This window comes from Anthonomus grandis, chromosome 2, assembly GCF_022605725.1.
Source record: "Anthonomus grandis grandis chromosome 2, icAntGran1.3, whole genome shotgun sequence".
Taxonomy (NCBI): domain Eukaryota; kingdom Metazoa; phylum Arthropoda; class Insecta; order Coleoptera; family Curculionidae; genus Anthonomus; species Anthonomus grandis.
This window is the reverse complement of record NC_065547.1, coordinates 20,459,426-20,475,412: the sequence shown is the minus strand read 5'-3', so window position 1 is coordinate 20,475,412 and position 15,987 is coordinate 20,459,426. Positions and strand designations below refer to the sequence as shown.

Below are 15,987 nucleotides of genomic sequence, written 5' to 3'. Positions count from 1 at the left end.
TAATCTGTTGCAATATGAAATCACAAACTTCCAAAGCCTCTAGTTTTTGATTCATTAAAACAAATCGAAACGAGGATAAGGTCGCCTTTTTGGAGAAATAGCTTCATAGGTTTTTACAAGCTCCAAGACGTCTAGGTTATCAAAAATCTTGTCTAGCTTTAACCGGGTTAGTATAATCATCTGCGTTGCTTAAAAATTATTTCAACATGTGGCATGATTTTAGTAAACACTATTAACCAAAATATGAAATCTCTGTCCTTTAATTTAAGTTTATATGCACCGGCTTGCTCAATAGTTAAATTTCATTTAATATTTTTGTCGTTCTCTAAAATATACATAACTGTTAATCAGCCCACTTTGCTATTCATAAACTGTATTTAAATTAAAAATTATTAAAAATTCCATCTAGTTTTTCTGATGCGCATGGTAATGCGTTATCGTAATCGCAAGGTTTATGTGATATCTCATTCAATACTTGTGTTCTTTGAGGCGAGGCTAAAAAAGGAACAAATCTCAGTTAAATGAGCAAAAAAAGCTGAACAGAGACAAATTAACTGAAGCTGCGTTGCTCATTATAAGGTTTATTTGAAGTGCATAGCAATGTACAAAGTTTGCAAATAAATATTTATCGTTAATAATTTTTTGTACCCAATTTACACACAACACACACATTTATACCACTAACTGTGGTATAAATTTCACTAGTCTAAGTTGAATCCGCGATTAGTTATATAATTTTTTAAACAAATTCTCTAAGACAAAAAAAATTACCTGGCAATACCGCATGAAATTTTTAAAATTGTTATATTCACGTAAAGCTCTCTTCGTGCCTAATCATTTTGTGAAATGTACAGGCGTTCCATTAAAAAAAAACTTTTTTGTGACCCACTCTATATATGTACAAATATTTTTAGTTTGTAGATTTTTGGCAACTTTACAACTTTGCTATGGAATTTTTCGAAACTCTTTAAATTCAAATGCAAATACTCTGTGAATAACTGAATCTTAGAATTTTCAGTTATTACATATGAAATACTACGTACATTAATTAACAAATACTTTTTTAATGATGACAGATTATATTTTTATTGATTCAAAAAATATAAATGATCCTTACCTTTACCAAAAGCAGTCTCATGAGTACCCAAGGGGCCGAAGCCAGGATAGCCGGATAATTTATTACTTTCCCTCTGTTGTAGTTTCTGTGGCAGATGGTCTTGTTCCCGAGATGGCTGAATAAAACCGAATGCTGCCGCCCAGTCTTCGGTAGTATTTATGTTTGGTAATGTATCTGTTAGTACCTAAAAAATCGATACTATATTTAGGGAATGGCTTAATTGCAAAAATTGTCTTGCAACAGAACAATCAATTTTTTTAATAATATTGATAATAACAATAATCACTAAATATACATCATATTAGGGTAATAACAGTATCATACATGTATACTCTTAATTGCCCTCGCTCCCTCCCCTTCTTATCTTTTGAATGCGTTTATATAAAAATTTGAAATTTGGCACACATCATTAGCAACCTAAATACTATTTTTTAGTTCCTAGCTCATTTTGCAAAACTTCAAACGACGGGACGTCAGGTGTAATTTACGCCGTTCAGGTGTCATTTGTATCAAGAATAAATGTGTCCAAGTGAAAATTTAAAATAGTTTTTTAATTTCTTAAAAGAGACTTGTGGGTTAAATTTAACATAGTGCAATATTCCCACTAGATATTAAGTATGTATGTATTAGGTCAAAATTAATAATTTGACGGTGGAATATTTAAAAAATAATATTAGTTATTTGCATTTGGAGCAAAAATTGAAATACACAAAGCGGGAGACCTACACCAGAAATGAATTTAACTTAAATCACAAAGGGTAAGTCTAAGACGTTTGTAGTTTTAGTTTGCAGCACAACTTATCGTTTATTTTGTTTTTGCTGTTTGTTGTTTGGTCGCGGGGTTGCAGAGCCTGTCTCGATAAAAAAATGGAATAGCCGACTTGGTACATTTAGCACAAAAGATTAAAAAGCATGAAAACAGTCATGTCAAGCTCATATCAATATGCAACTGGAAATGTGGAAATACAGCTTTTGGCAAAAGTAAATATACGACAGCGCAGTGCCTATAGGCGGACTATTCAACAGCAAAACGATCAAATTAGAAAGAACAGGTATGTGCTTTCAAAAATTATTGATTGCATAAAATTTTGCAAAGCTTTTGAATTAGCACTCTGTGGTCACGACGAAAAAGATGGCTCATAAATTTCATAAATTTTACTGGCGAATGAGACTTGACACATTTATAAAATTTACAGTGTTTAAAGGTTTTTTTTTTAGACTGGTTGAACGTTTTTGGAGTTTTGTCATCCCACCTGACCACGATCTAGTTAGTCTCTCAAAATGTATAAAAACTTATTTAATACTAAAGTGCTAAAGTTTAATGTTAAAGTGCTAATAGGTCAGAGAAACTTATAGCGCAAAGTTATGACGGCGCTAGTGGATGTCTCGATGATGTCCAAGCCTTGATTCAACGGGACGAAAAATGCATAAATATAGCATTTTTCGTTCACTGTAATGCCCACCAGCTAAATTTGATTTTATTACTAGACAAAATCCAAAAGTGCGAGTTTATTATTTTAACTTTTTTTTTTTTCAAATTTAAGTGAAATTTCAATTTCTTTCCCATTCTCCATGAGTTGCTAATAAAAATAAAATTATTGGTGCAAGAGTTCCTAGATCGTCTGCTAACAGATGGAATTTTAAAAGCAGATCAATAAATACGGTATGCGAATATCGCAGATTGTTAATAGGATGCATGAAAGAAATAAAAGCTACTTGAAAACAAAATTAGGTTGTATGTTACAAGATTCTAATTTTCTGGTCTGGCTGACTGTATTTAATCGAATATTGCCACATGTTAATATTTTATCATAATAATCAATCACAAAAACATTGACTGACGCAGTGCGAAGAAAAACAGTAACAAAGTGTTTTGAAAACTGCATCCAAAAAGAGACAGACGGTTTGAAAACAATCGAAAATGAAATTTCTGACGATACAACTACTACTACTAAAGCTGAAACTAATAGGTGCTGTACAAAGACTCACATATTTGCTGGACGGTAGCAGCCAAGGAAGTTTGTGATACTATAAATATACACGTAAAAGATAAGATTTTCTTTTACAAATCATTTTTACGATTCATTTAATAAATGCAGCTATTATTTTTTCCTGTGACAAATTTGCAAATTTTCCATTGCAATACTTATGTAAAATCACTATAATACTTTTGGAAAATGTAGTGAAAAGGCACTGTTTTTATTTTTTATAGACAATAATCAGACCATATTTTCTGCCACTTTTACACTTTTACAAATAATTATTAGCATACCAATGACAACGGTCGAAGGTGAAGGATATTTTTCATCAATAAAGAAAATTAAAACTTTTTTGCGAAGTCCTATGAATGAAGAAAGCATTAGCAATGCTATCTATTGATACAAAGCTTACTAAGAATATCCAAACTTTACGGGAGCGTAGTCGGCGGTCATACTAGACTTTTTCCGACAGATGGAGCAACTAACAAGTTATTTTTAAATTCTTAATTTCGTAAAAGACCCCCGTTGGCCATAGTGCCTGCGGGTAAAGGCTTTATTATTGTAATATCTTTATATTTATTTTATTTTATTATGCATCTATTTTTTTAATTATATTGTTTAAAACGTTGTAGCTGAATGATTTGGATATGTTTAATTTATTTTCTACATCCTCTGTTAAGTGGACAGTATGTGTATTTAATTTATTCAAATTTTGAGTTTTTTTGTTTATTTTGCCAAATATTTATTAAATTTATATTAAAAAAAAAAGATATTTGATATTAAAAAAAAACTTTCCAGAAATTCGTTTTATACACAGGAAACATTTCCAGACCCATGTTCATATGAGCTTTTCTTTTTTTACGTTTTCTATCTACTCTAGAAGTTTGTAACATGATGAACGGAACACCTTGTATATGTCAGTTCCAAATATTTTCCATATTATTTTGATTTTAATTATGGTATTTGTTTATATTAATCTCTAAGTGACTGGCGACTGCGGCATCACCACAAAATCGATAAGCTTTCTTTATTAGTCTGAATTCTAATTTAAAAGTGCTAAAGTATTCGACATTCGAACTGATATCTAATATGATCTGATATGTGATATTGAACATTAAAATAATATGGAAAGAGTGAAACGTAGCCATAAATGAATAGTTTCATAAATTCATAAAAAATATTATTTAATATTGAGTTAAGAAGCACGCACCGACAGTTTTTAGAGAGAATTAATCAAGATCGATAACAGGCTACGGATCGCAGGTTCTTATCTTTACGGGTTGATAGTTTGGCATTATTTTATTGGAAAAATCTCACTTTAATATTTTCTGGTGTTAGCATACAGGCTGCTCGATTTAAAATAAGAAAGTTGATATTGACCACGGCTAGATGAGATATGAAAATTTCTGTTGAAAAAAACGCGCAAAACACTAATCGACGTGTGCGAGTGTTTTTTCGCCCTGATTTATTTTTTTATTAAATTTGTTCCATATTTTTGCGTGTTGCACACGATTTTAAAATTAAAAACAAAATACTTCCGTTGGGAGTTTTTAAACAAAACTTTTACAGATTATTAAAAATGTTGTCTAGATGTCAATTAGATGGAGAAAAAAATAATAGTTTTTTGGAAAACCACCCCTAACTACCCTTCGCACATGACGATTTTTTGACGACCAAGCAATTTTGCTTTCTTAGAAATGATGTAAGATAGGTGTTTCATTGCTAAAATGTAAATGAAAATCTTTTCTAGAAGAAATATCTTGGCGTTTAAACCCTAATAATATCCAAATTTACTAACACGTTTTAATTCATATGTTCCATAAGAGTTCACAATAAGGGTCGCAACTCACGATTCGGTAAACCTTATAAAACAACATTGAAAATAATATACAGGGTGCGGCATAATTGTCTCCTTGTTTTTAAGGCTTAATAAAAGAAATGTTATTTGAAATACAAAGATTTTATTTTTTTATTTTAAAAGTACAACTAAAACATTTTTGTCCTATGTGGTTTTGAAGAGAATATCTGGCAAGTGCCCTCCACCATTATCGAACGGGTGCAAGCGACTTCTGAAGTTTCGTATAACTCTTGCAAGCATTTCTTGGGGTATTCTGCGAATTTCCAGGCGAAGGATTGCATCCTTTAGTTGTCTAATAGTCGTTGCACGATGTTTGAAGACTTCAGCTTTTAGGTAACCCCACAGAAAGAAGTCGCAGGGCGTTAGGTCGGGCGAGCGTGCAGGCCAAGAAATATCGCCTCTCAGGGAGAGCAAACGTCCGGGGAACATTTCTCTCAATACTTGCATTGAAGCTCGAGATGTGTGAGCTATTGCCCCATCTTGCTGAAACCAGGCATCTTGCACATTGAGTCCTGCAAAGGCTGGGGCGAAAAAATTGTGAATCATCGCTATATAGCGTTCCGAATTGACAGTAACAGCGTGATTTTCTTCTTCAAAGAAATAAGGGCCGATTATCCCCATTTCAGACACGGCGCACCAAACTGTCACTTTCTCACTATGTAGAGGCTTCTCGTGTATCTCTCTCGGATTATCAGCGACCCAATACCGAAAGTTTTGCTTGTTTACCCAGCCAGACAAGTAAAAATGTGCCTCGTCACTAAAAAAAACTGCGCTCTGAGGTAAATTTTGAAGCATAATTTCACATGCAGCACGTCGATTGTTCCAATCACGTTCTGATAATTCCTGTGCCAGAACCATCTTGTATGGATGAAAACGAAGATCCTTGTGAAGAATTCTTCGCACAGTGCGGTCAGATAAACGAAGGGCAGCTGCGTGTCTCCTTGCAGAACGTCTAGGTGGCCGTAAAAATGAACGTCTCACAGTCTCGATGTTTTCGGGTGTCCGAGCTGTCCGTGGCCGTCCACCTCCTTTTTTGATAACAGACCCAGTTTCTCTGAAGTTCTTGACCCTCAACACAATTGATTTTCGGTCCGGGACTCCTTCATTTCGCGGAATTTGAAACCTTATCCGGAACGCTCGTTGCGCAGCAATAACTGACCGATTTTCGCGGAGGTACACTTCCACGGCGAATGCGCGCTGTGCGTTGGTCCACATGATGCTTCAGACTAAAACATGTTTAAACAAAACTGTTTCCCATACCTTATTATGTTACCGCCACTAAGAGTATTATATAATTACTCTTAGTGGCGGTACCCCCACTATTCTGCGACGCCGCACGGCATTACGAGGAAAGGTTAAAAATAGGGAGACAGTTATGCCGCACCCTGTATAATAAAATAACATTGAAATTGTAGATTGAAAATTAAACATTTTTGGAATTGCAAAATAAATTGGATAATCTCCAAAATAAAGCAAACTAACCTCATTGATTTGGATATGGAGCCGTTCTTCAAAAACTGCTTGAATGTATCAAATATAGTTTTATTCGAAAAAATCGGTAAAAACAAAAAAAAGCCTGAAAAGTACAAGATTAAGAAAACTTACATCAGATATGTTTGAAATTTAGAACACAGATTTTCTCATATATTCCGCTCACGGCGCCTATTTTGTTTTTTGATATTCGACCTGGTTATCTTTAAATTTAATAAACTGTAAATAATTACGATTGGTAAAACACCATGGCAACCACGTAAAAATTCTTGACCAAGATAGAAGCCAGCCTAAACAGCTCAGCTTATGAAAGAAGCCAATAACAACAAACCACAAAATGTAAATTATAACGGATCAATAAACAATATATGCGTTTCTTATTTGTCTGAGCATCCTATCTAAGAAACACTTTGACCAATTTTCAATTCATTCTGATGAGTTTTTTTTCTTGTACTTTTCTAAGATGCGAAAAGTAACCAATCACGAGAGCGGATTAGATCTCGGAAAACTGGCAACTAAGCACTATACCCCCTTAATGAGGCTGTAAGGCTATTCTGTAAATAAACATACAACAAAAGACTTCGTTTAAGCACTGTATTCATTAGAAAAATTATTTTTTAAACATTTATTTTCTTGAGAGAAAATTTAAAAAAATTTTTATTAGCATACTTCAAGCCTAAAAAAATGTTTGGTAGTTGCAAAAAACTGTAAACCTTATTTATCATGCTGCCTCTCAATGCAAGCTAGAGGATAGTGAATGGCTAGGAGATTCCTTTAAGATAGAGATAACAAGCAGGGATGAATGATCGAACACGAAGGTTCGATCTCAAAAAGATATGCAAATATGGTGCAAAGACGGTTTAAGAATGGTCACATATGTACATCCGGGGCGCACTATGTACTTCGCCTCGGTCAAGACAAGTATTTCCGCTGTTGTAATTGGTCTAGACCGAGCGCAAGCACGTTTTGCTGCGCTTGACTGAAACGTGACCGAACACAGGTGCGTTTTGCCGTGAGGCTTTATTAAAACGCGGTACATTATGCCTTGTCTCGTTTCGCATGCGATGTAGGTCTGGCCTGAGCCCAGGTACATTTGGCAACAAGGACTGAAACGAGGTGGATATTGTCAATTGCCATTTAGTGCGTGCTGCGTTTTTGATTAGCTTGTTATTTCGTATTCTTCAATTTTGTCAACAGTTTTACCGTATCCTTCGCCATATATATTTAGCTCGTACTAAAGATATTACGCTGAGTTAAATTCCATTGAAGAGTGCGATAGGTGAATAAATGACTCGTATTACGTGCAGGTAAAAAATTATAACAATGTAATATAATAATAAAATAAGACTCGTTCGTAGTGGCATCAGAAACTAGTCAGCGCCTATTTGACTGACCCGAAACAGTGTGGAATGGTTTAAAAACTTCAATTACATTAGAGTAGCTCTGACTAGTTTCTGATCCTTTCTGCGAACATACCAGCTTTTTTGAAGTTTCGAAAAAGGACGGTTCTAGAACGATTCAAAACACTCAAAAAGTTTTTCCAGAATATCCAAAGTATAATATTTTAAATGCATTTTTTTTTGCATAATGCAGAGTTTTTTATAGGAAACAATTTTTTGAGAAAGGATTATGTTTATCATCGTGCTTCCTTTAGAAAGAAAACAAGTAATTCTCGAAAGTCAAAAAATTTAGAGTGTGAAGCCAAGATTTCTATTATTGTTAAATTAATAACGGAGGTGACTAAAGAAGAAATAATCATATAAAAGTAAATAATAAGATTTAAAAGATTTTTTTTTAAATTTCGCAATTTTTTTAAATTTTCGTGTGCTTCTTAGTATCTAATAGTTTTTAACTAAAGCACAACTCCTTGCCTTGCAAGCCGTTGGGGATGAAATAACCGCCAGAGATAATTTTCAAAGAAAAATAAGAATAGAGTTACACTCTCAAAACTCCTTAAAAGCCATTGGGGTGAAACATCCTTATATATTATCCCTTTAAAAAAAATCCTAAAATTAGAGTTACATGTTCAAACTTGCTTTAAGTGCTTCTTAGCCTGAAATAAAGCTTCTAAGTATAGCAAACCACTAGGGTGTGGTATACCCATCTACTTTCGAAAAAAAGTTAAAAATTACTACTTAGGACTGTGTATCTAACCCCCAACAACTTACAAGGGGTCGTGCTTTGGTCAGAAGCTGTATTAGATGATATGAAACATTCATAGCAGATTTAAATTTGCATTAAGTTGGAAAAACTCACACTGTAAACACTTTAAAACAATTTCAGTCAAAAATTATAGTATGTATCTAATTATAAAAAAAATATATTGATGAGCTTAGAAAGGCTGATGAAATTAGTTAGGGACGCCTTTTATAATTGAGATATTTTTCAGAATAACCTACCTGGTCTAAATACAATTAATAACGTCCATAGCCACAGCATAGACAGTGCTGATATATTTGGTGCATTGCCTGATTCACGTGATGCGAGAATGACTTTTGAATCGTATTTTGATAATAGATTAGGCATAACAGAAGCTATCAATTATCATGTTTCAAAAATAGAGCTTGAAATGGATAAACGGATTTGGCTAAAGGATCATTGAATCCAAAATATCGTACAGTCAGGTACTGGTACGACAGTTGGAAAAAACTGCACCTAGGACCACGTGATGTTGTCGGTGTCCTGCAGGTATGTTTACAGTAGTAGCTTATAAATTACATTTTTATATTTCATTGTGCTATTTCGCATCTTGTATTTGTATTTTTTAGAAGCTGAAAGAAAAACAAGATGAATATGGTAAGTTGGGAATCACTCTAGAGATTCAAACAGATCCATTCACTATTGTTATTGTCACCCCTTTAATGAAGGAAGCATATGACCTATCAAATGTAGGAGATATTGTTTTTGTGGACAGTACCGCCTCCTGCAATGCACAACATAATAGAATAACCTTCAGGTTGACGGTTAGTGCTGCACCATTAGCAACTATAATATTCAAGACGCAAACTTTTATAGATTATGTATCAGGGTTTCCGCTTGTTAAAAATGTTATTGGCAATAATGGATTTGTTGGTCAAAGCCAACCAAAGCTCTTTATGACCGACGATAGCGAAGCGGAAAGGAGAGCCCTGAATCAAGTATTTCCCACAGCGAATTTGCTGCTTTGTACTTTCCATATTGAGCAAGTTGTTTGCAGGTGGCTTGTGATAAAAATCATTTCATTGTTAAAGAAGATAGTCCAGTACTGTAGCAATTTTTCAAACAGATATTAATCATCACTCAAATTTGAAAGATGTAACAAATTATTGGAATCGTAAGTTGATCCCTGTGTTACCGTGATGCTAGAACACATGGGAATCAAACGAATAATTTACCGTTCGATTATACAAGGATGTTCTTAGAAGATGTAAGGCATATAATGTCGTTGCTCTCGTTGATTTCTCATCAACGGTTATGGAACTATGTGAAACATCTTAGAGATTTTGTCAACGGTCGTTGTGATAAAAATCGACTTACACTTGAAGCACAAATTCATAAGGCATCATACCTTTCAAAAGAGATCATTGAACGGCAAAACGAATATTGCTTTAAAGTACCAAGTGAAAAAAGTATCGAGCTCTATAATGTAGATTTATAAATTGGCTATTGTTCGTGTGAAAGTGGAAATATGGGTTTTCTGTGCGAACACCAAGCTGGCGTTTATTATTTTTTCTTGGATATTAATGAGCCAACTGCAGATAACCGTTTCCATATAGCAATCTTAGCACTAGCTGATAAGGCCAACTAAAAAGAATTTTACACGCAAATGACATCAAATAATAAAATAATTGATAATTCGATTATTGTTCCTGAATATCCAGAAAATGCATATGAAAACTTAACAAATAATATTCGTCGCCTGGTTGGAGAAGATATGTCCCTCAGGGAAAATGTTGCAAGTGGCGATGTTAGCGACAGTACCTTCTCAATGTTAGTTGACAAAATAAAAATAAAACAACAAAAATTTGGTACTTCTTCAATTGTTAACGGATGTTTGAAAAGATTGGATAAAGTTAAGAGCAGAGCAAGTTAGGACGTATTTCTGAGTACCTTCGGAACGAATATTGCTCTGAAACAGCGATCAGGAGCAGCAATACATGTTCAGCCTATCGGACTCGCCAGAAGAAAAGCTGGAGTAACAAGAGGTAGCAGAAGGTTGCCATGTGGAGGTCAACCTTTCAGTGACACACGTCCTGCGATCAAACGAAAGCGTAACTTGGGTGCTAATGTTAAACAAAATCTGCCAAATGCAAAATCGCATGGTACAGATCACTAGATCGTAAGCATATCTACTACTTATCAGATCTTAAAATATTCTGTTTTATTTATAATTATTTTCAGTGAAAGGTACTAATGTATTTGTTGTTTTCCTAGATATACTTGTATTATTTCTTTTGAAACGTTTGTCGTACCTACATCTCATGCGAAACGAGGCAAGGCATAATGTACCGCGTTTCAGTAAGCCTCATGGCAAAACGCACCTGTGTTCGGTCTTGACCCGGATGCTGAAGAGAATATGGCATATTGCACCACTTTTAGTCAAGTGCAGCAAAACGTACCTGCGCTCGGTCTAAACCAATCAAAACAGCGGAAATAATTGTTTGTCCGAGGCGCGGTGCGTTGTGCTTAAATGCATTCGGAATCGGAGTGTATCATAGTGACACCGATCGAGGACAAGTCCAAGTGAGGCTAGAAGAGGAGATATTCGACGACCTTTCAAGCGAAAGTGCTCGTCATTCTGGAGGTGGTCACGAGGGACAAAGTCAGAAATAATCATTTACTCCGCCAGTTAAGCGCAAGGATGCGCCTGATTAAAGAATCTTGGAATCAGTAAACTGAATAAAATTTAAGATTTCTCACCTGGTGCCCTTGATCATCGTGCAACGCCTCCCCTAAACTCCTAGATACGCCCAGCTCTCCGCCACTGAGTCGCTGCCTATCTGCTAACAATCGCTCCTTATCTATCACATTCCCTTGGTGCAAGTTGCTTTGCAACTTACTAAAACCATTCGAACTAAAATACGAGTTACTGTCGTGTTCCAAATGTCCTCCTAGGCTGGGAGGCAGCTGGTTAGCAAACGAAGAATTAACCGCCACGTTATTGACGGAAAACGAAGCGGTGGGCGGGGCTATGAACTGAGCGGGACCCAGGGACGAATCAGAAGATTCGCTGGGAGTAGGCTCCCGTGGTTCAAGGAGCGGTGGCGATTGTGTACTAGGCGGGGAAGAAGAAGGACTTGGTTCGTTCGATAATTCAGGTGAGGGATACGACGAATCTGAATCTTTTGCTAAAAATAAAAACATAATAAAATTATTGTTTTTAATAGTCTGAACTACTCGTATAATTATAGATACAAATAAAATTTTCCTATAAGGCAAATTAAAGAATTATAGCCCATTTCTTTTTCCGTAGAAGCAAAGTGCCATACTATTTATTGAATATAGCATGAGTTTAATTTTTTCTATGTTCAACCAAATAATAAAACAGGTCGGTTTTACCAAAATTTTAATAATTGTATCACCGATTAAAATGTTTTGCAATTGGTTTGACATTTTTGCATACCTACCTTAGTAAATGTAACCAAACTATCCTAAAATATTTTCATACAGTGATAAAAAACACTTTTTGATTTAGATAATGATAGGTATTTAACGTTTGTTAGATATCCATCAACAAGAAAGGAAGTAAAATCATGGATATAGATTTAAAAAAAATAATTCATTGACTTTTTAATTTTTCATCACATCAACATAAAAAAATATTAAGTTAAAAAATTCGCGGACCTCCTTAATAATTCGTGAACCAGAAGAAGAAAAGAAGAAAGTGTCCCAAATAAAAATTAAACATCTCTTTCAGATATACATTAGGAGACTGGTAACTTTGCATGTACAAGAGTTGTAGTATATATGAGTAGAGAAAGTTTCCGTTTTTTTAATGGAATAGTATATTTTGTTATGCATTTTCCCATTTTACGCAAAATTTTAACCCAACTTCATGTAACATTTTATCAGTTGAGGTGATTTCATTACTTTTTTGCTTATTTATGACACCTGTAAGTATCGGATTACTTATAATTAAAGCCTTACTGAACATGTGAATTCATTCATGAATTAGTTTTAATATATTAATAAGTATATCACTTTCTGAGAGAAAAAAAAAACCGCACTACTTATGATTCAAGGATCCAAGAGCTTTTCAATATAACATTTCAAGGCTGCACGTCAATTTTGAAATCTATAGTGATAAGAACAATTCAGAGATTTGAACAAACTGGAAGTTGCAAAGAGCGTCAACGAATAGAGAGGGCAAAAACTGTAAGCAATGATCAAAAAGGTTTAGAAATACTACATTTTGTTGAAGACCCAAATTTATCATTACGCCGAGTTACCAACGAAATCGTTCGAAATGTCCTTAAACCCAATAAATTTCATAATTATACCTTAAAACAGGAATTATTTGAAGATGAGTTTGACCACCGCTGTCGTCATATCATGATGCAAAAATGTGAAGAAAATCGATTATTAAAAAACATTGTTTTGTTCTGATCAGTCAAAATTTATGCTGAATGGCACAGCGAATCGACATAATTACAGTTTGTTCATATTGGTTAGATGAAAATCCGCACTGGATGCGTGAGAAACATACCCAGTATCCTGAAAAAGTAAATGTCGGGGAAGTATATTTGGTTCCTTTTTTATTGAGGGTGGCATTTAAATACGAATTTATATGCCACCCCGATATCTCGCTGGAAAATCAGATAGTACCTGAAATAAGCTAACATGCTAATGCTAATTTGCATCAAATATGGTTTCAACAAGATGGCGCCATTTCTCATTTTGGAGTTAATATAGGAAGATTCTTAGATACGACTTTTCCAAATCATAGATTAGATTGGCAGAAGAGGTGAAATTGAATGGCCGGCAAGAAGCCCTGATTTTACACCCCTAGACTACTTTTTCCAAGAGCATTTGAAGAATAAAATTTATGCGACAAAGCCGGAAAGTATTAACGTATTACAAAATAGAATTCTGTCTACCAATAAAATACTGCGGCTGTTTTGGTTTTTACTGTTTACCGTGAACTTTGTTTTTTTTTGCTACTTTGTTACTATGCAATAGGCAATGGATTTTCGAGAAAAAAGAAAACAGGTTATGTAAAAGTGAGTCTAAATCGATTAAAAAACTCTGTATTTTTATGAATTAATACTATTCAAATAGAAAGTAATAACTCGGTTTATTATAAAAAATCATCATTCGTCAATCGTCACAAAGATCGTCAAAGAATAGCCATTTCGAGTATTCCAAAATAATTATAATTATACAAAATCGTGACCATTCTGCCGTAAAGCAGTAAAGGTATCGAAAAAAATTAAATATCTGTTATTAAATATTTCGAAAAAAATCTGAGTAAGCCGGTCTTCAAGAACAATTATTGAAAATAAGTACTTGTCCGTTGCTCCGAGAATCCTTTGACTAACACCATAGAGGTACTATACAGAAGACATTTGATGAAAGTGTTACTGTACTAAATTCTCGAAGATGTAATCTAATTGATTAGTTTTTTGATTTAAAGCTAATAGATAAAGCTAAAAAGATATAATAACTTTACTATATTTTAAATGAGTAGCTTTAAATACATTAACAGATCTTAAAATTCTTGAAGTATATTTACTGAAATTGTTCTAATCACTCACTTCAATTACTTGGGCTTGTAACCCCTCCTAATTCTAAAAAAAGTTTCTTTTGAAAAGTCTCTTGGAAGACATCTTTTTAGAAGTGGTACGAACACTTTTCCGGCGAGAACTAAACTTAGCTCGCTTAACGTTTGAGCAACGTATGTTAAGAAGAAGACCATATTATTCTTTTAATAAATTCACTATCCGTTTCACAATTAAGTTTAATTGGACGAAACATACCACCCAATATACTTAAAATATTTAAATTATCTTAAACGTTCTTTAAAAAACTATTACAATTTTTTTAAACTACCCGACTTGGCTTAACACAAAATAATTAGCAATTGGTAACGGACACAGTTTATTTGTAGGTCTTTGCAAAATATTGCTACACCTTTAGCAAATAATTACATATTTTAGTTCACGAGTACTTACTATCAGCACATTAACCAAAACTAGTAGATGCACACTTGAATTCAAAGCTGCCAAGAACACGAACCAGGGTCAGAGTGGTGTCCGGAAAGTAATTTCAAGGGAAGACGATTTTGAGGAATCAGTGAAGCGGATGATTAGGAAGGCGATTGAAAGACGCAGAAGCCAGGACCGGAGGTGCCAGAAATGTGGCAAAGCAGATCATATAAATAGACACTATCCAGAAAGCTCTAGTTGCACTCCCACCAAGCTAAGAAAAGTTGCTACGAGGGGCGATTGTCGACCTATATTAGTATCAAGAATACGTCTGACAGACGAAGGACTGTAAACATTGTCAGCAGGCAGGGGCGAAATATGCGGGATATACAGAATTTTGAGCCAGCTAGTTCCAGAACATAAACTTAGGAAGGGGGTAATGTAACAACGCCGCGAATATCAGCTGTTCTTCGTCATTCCAAAATCATCGCAGTGACGCAAGCGGACACACCAAACGACATCTCTGGAGACACATGAAAGGTAAGCGAAATTTCCGGAACACTGGTCCAGTTTTCATTTCAAAACAAACCACCCTTCATAAATTAAAAAAAAACCTCAATTTAGATATACAGGATGTTTAATTTTATATTTGACAAAATTTTCTTCCAAAAAATGGCCCGATGATTTCGTTACTATAAATTCCTGTCCATACATTATTTTTCTTAGCATACTGATTATGATCCTCTCGAAAAAGGTGTGATTTTTATTATCCCAGTATCTAAATGTCAAGAGTTTATTTTCTTCAAATACATAAAGAATAGGAAAATAAATCCAAAATGTTAGCGAAAGCATGGCTGGATTATAGAACTTTAGAAGGCAAGTTATTCTGGTGCTAAAGTTAATAAAATAAACAGTTATCATTTCAGTGTTAATTCTATTTTTGATATCAATAATTTTCAACCTTCAAACGATGAAACTCACATTATTAATCATAATATTATTTTTTTTTAATTGTTTTGATTTCACTAATGTCAGAAGTCATATCCTAGCCAATAAGATCCCAGCTCATTCTCCTATATCCCTACTAAAACCATTTCTGGCGTGAAAATCTTTGACCTCTAGGAGCCTTGAAGAACAAGCCTTTGAAGAAGGTTGAGTTCTTGGTATTTTTACCGGTTTTACTCCAATGAAAAGTTGAAAACTTACCTTTTGGGTATTTTAGTTTGTGGATACTAAATGTCATACTGCAATAGTGCAGGATTATTAAGTGGTGTAGTTAAATCCCAACTTTTTCAAGGTTCTTTGTTTAAGTGTGCAGTTTTGTGTTCCCGAGAAAAGGCCAATTCCATTGGCAAGTCCTAATATTTTCATTTGGCATCTTGGTTTATGATACTCTACATATTACACATGTAATTTTAT

At 34.3% G+C, this 15,987-nt stretch overlaps 2 protein-coding genes across 6 annotated transcripts in view; both read right to left on the bottom strand.

The window, feature by feature from the left end:
• LOC126749002 (phosphate carrier protein, mitochondrial-like) overlaps window positions 1–5,590 on the bottom strand; it is a 101,200-nt gene extending 95,610 nt beyond the window's left edge. Inside the window, exon 1 of the mRNA XM_050458598.1 lies at window positions 5,267–5,590. Within this exon, the coding sequence (XP_050314555.1) occupies window positions 5,267–5,575 (309 nt within the window). The 5' untranslated portion in view covers window positions 5,576–5,590. The remainder of the gene's footprint in view (window positions 1–5,266) is intronic.
• Window positions 1–15,987, bottom strand: part of LOC126748961 (uncharacterized protein DDB_G0283357) — an 89,871-nt gene that overhangs the window by 19,518 nt on the left and 54,366 nt on the right. For all 5 annotated transcript variants that reach the window (XM_050458520.1, XM_050458552.1, XM_050458538.1 and 2 more), the window contains exons 9-10: window positions 11,345–11,772; window positions 1,118–1,301 (exon numbers count right to left, since the gene is read on the bottom strand). In XM_050458520.1, coding sequence (XP_050314477.1) covers window positions 1,118–1,301; window positions 11,345–11,772 — 612 coding nt within the window. The remainder of the gene's footprint in view (window positions 1–1,117; window positions 1,302–11,344; window positions 11,773–15,987) is intronic.